The 458-nt window shown below is 43.9% G+C and overlaps 1 protein-coding gene across 1 annotated transcript; it reads right to left on the reverse strand.

The window, feature by feature from the left end:
- Positions 1-6: 6 nt before the first annotated feature.
- LOC110034252 (protein LATERAL ROOT PRIMORDIUM 1-like) lies at positions 7-386 on the reverse strand (the record flags this gene model as incomplete). The annotated part of the gene is made up of 1 exon (XM_020738533.1): positions 7-386. A coding segment is annotated over one exon (372 nt), but the record flags the coding sequence as incomplete, so codon positions are not given.
- Between the last annotated feature and the right edge of the window lie 72 nt (positions 387-458).

The following is a 458-nucleotide window of genomic DNA, read 5'->3' on the forward strand; positions in this document are numbered from 1 at the left end:
AAAAAAAAGAGAGTTCAGTTTATTGCATTACCGAACGATGCTCCACCCAGCAGTCCTCCCAAGCTGTAGATGTCGGAGCGAGCTGCGTTCCGTACACCTCCGCTACCAAGATGCAGCTCCGAGAAGTTGGGAATAGTGCTGCTCGTATTTTTTACATCATTATCAACATTAATGGCGGTAGAGATTCCGGTGAGGTCGGTATTAATTCCTTCATCAAAGCCTTGGTTATAAAGAAATCCCTTAAAAACATGGCCTCCAATATTCACCTTCGCATGATAAGCATATTCATCTTCTCCGTCATCGATGGATGTAACTCTTACGCACTTGAACACCGCCGGCGCCCGCACCTGCCCCGGTAAGTTCTCCCGGAAGCTCGGATCTGAAAATTATATCAACCCATCACAATTGAAATAGAGATAGACGAAAAAAAGAAAGAACGAAAATTTAGTTAGAGATAA

Source organism: Phalaenopsis equestris, unplaced genomic scaffold (assembly GCF_001263595.1).
Source record: "Phalaenopsis equestris unplaced genomic scaffold, ASM126359v1 Scaffold178539, whole genome shotgun sequence".
Taxonomy (NCBI): Eukaryota; Viridiplantae; Streptophyta; class Magnoliopsida; order Asparagales; family Orchidaceae; genus Phalaenopsis; species Phalaenopsis equestris.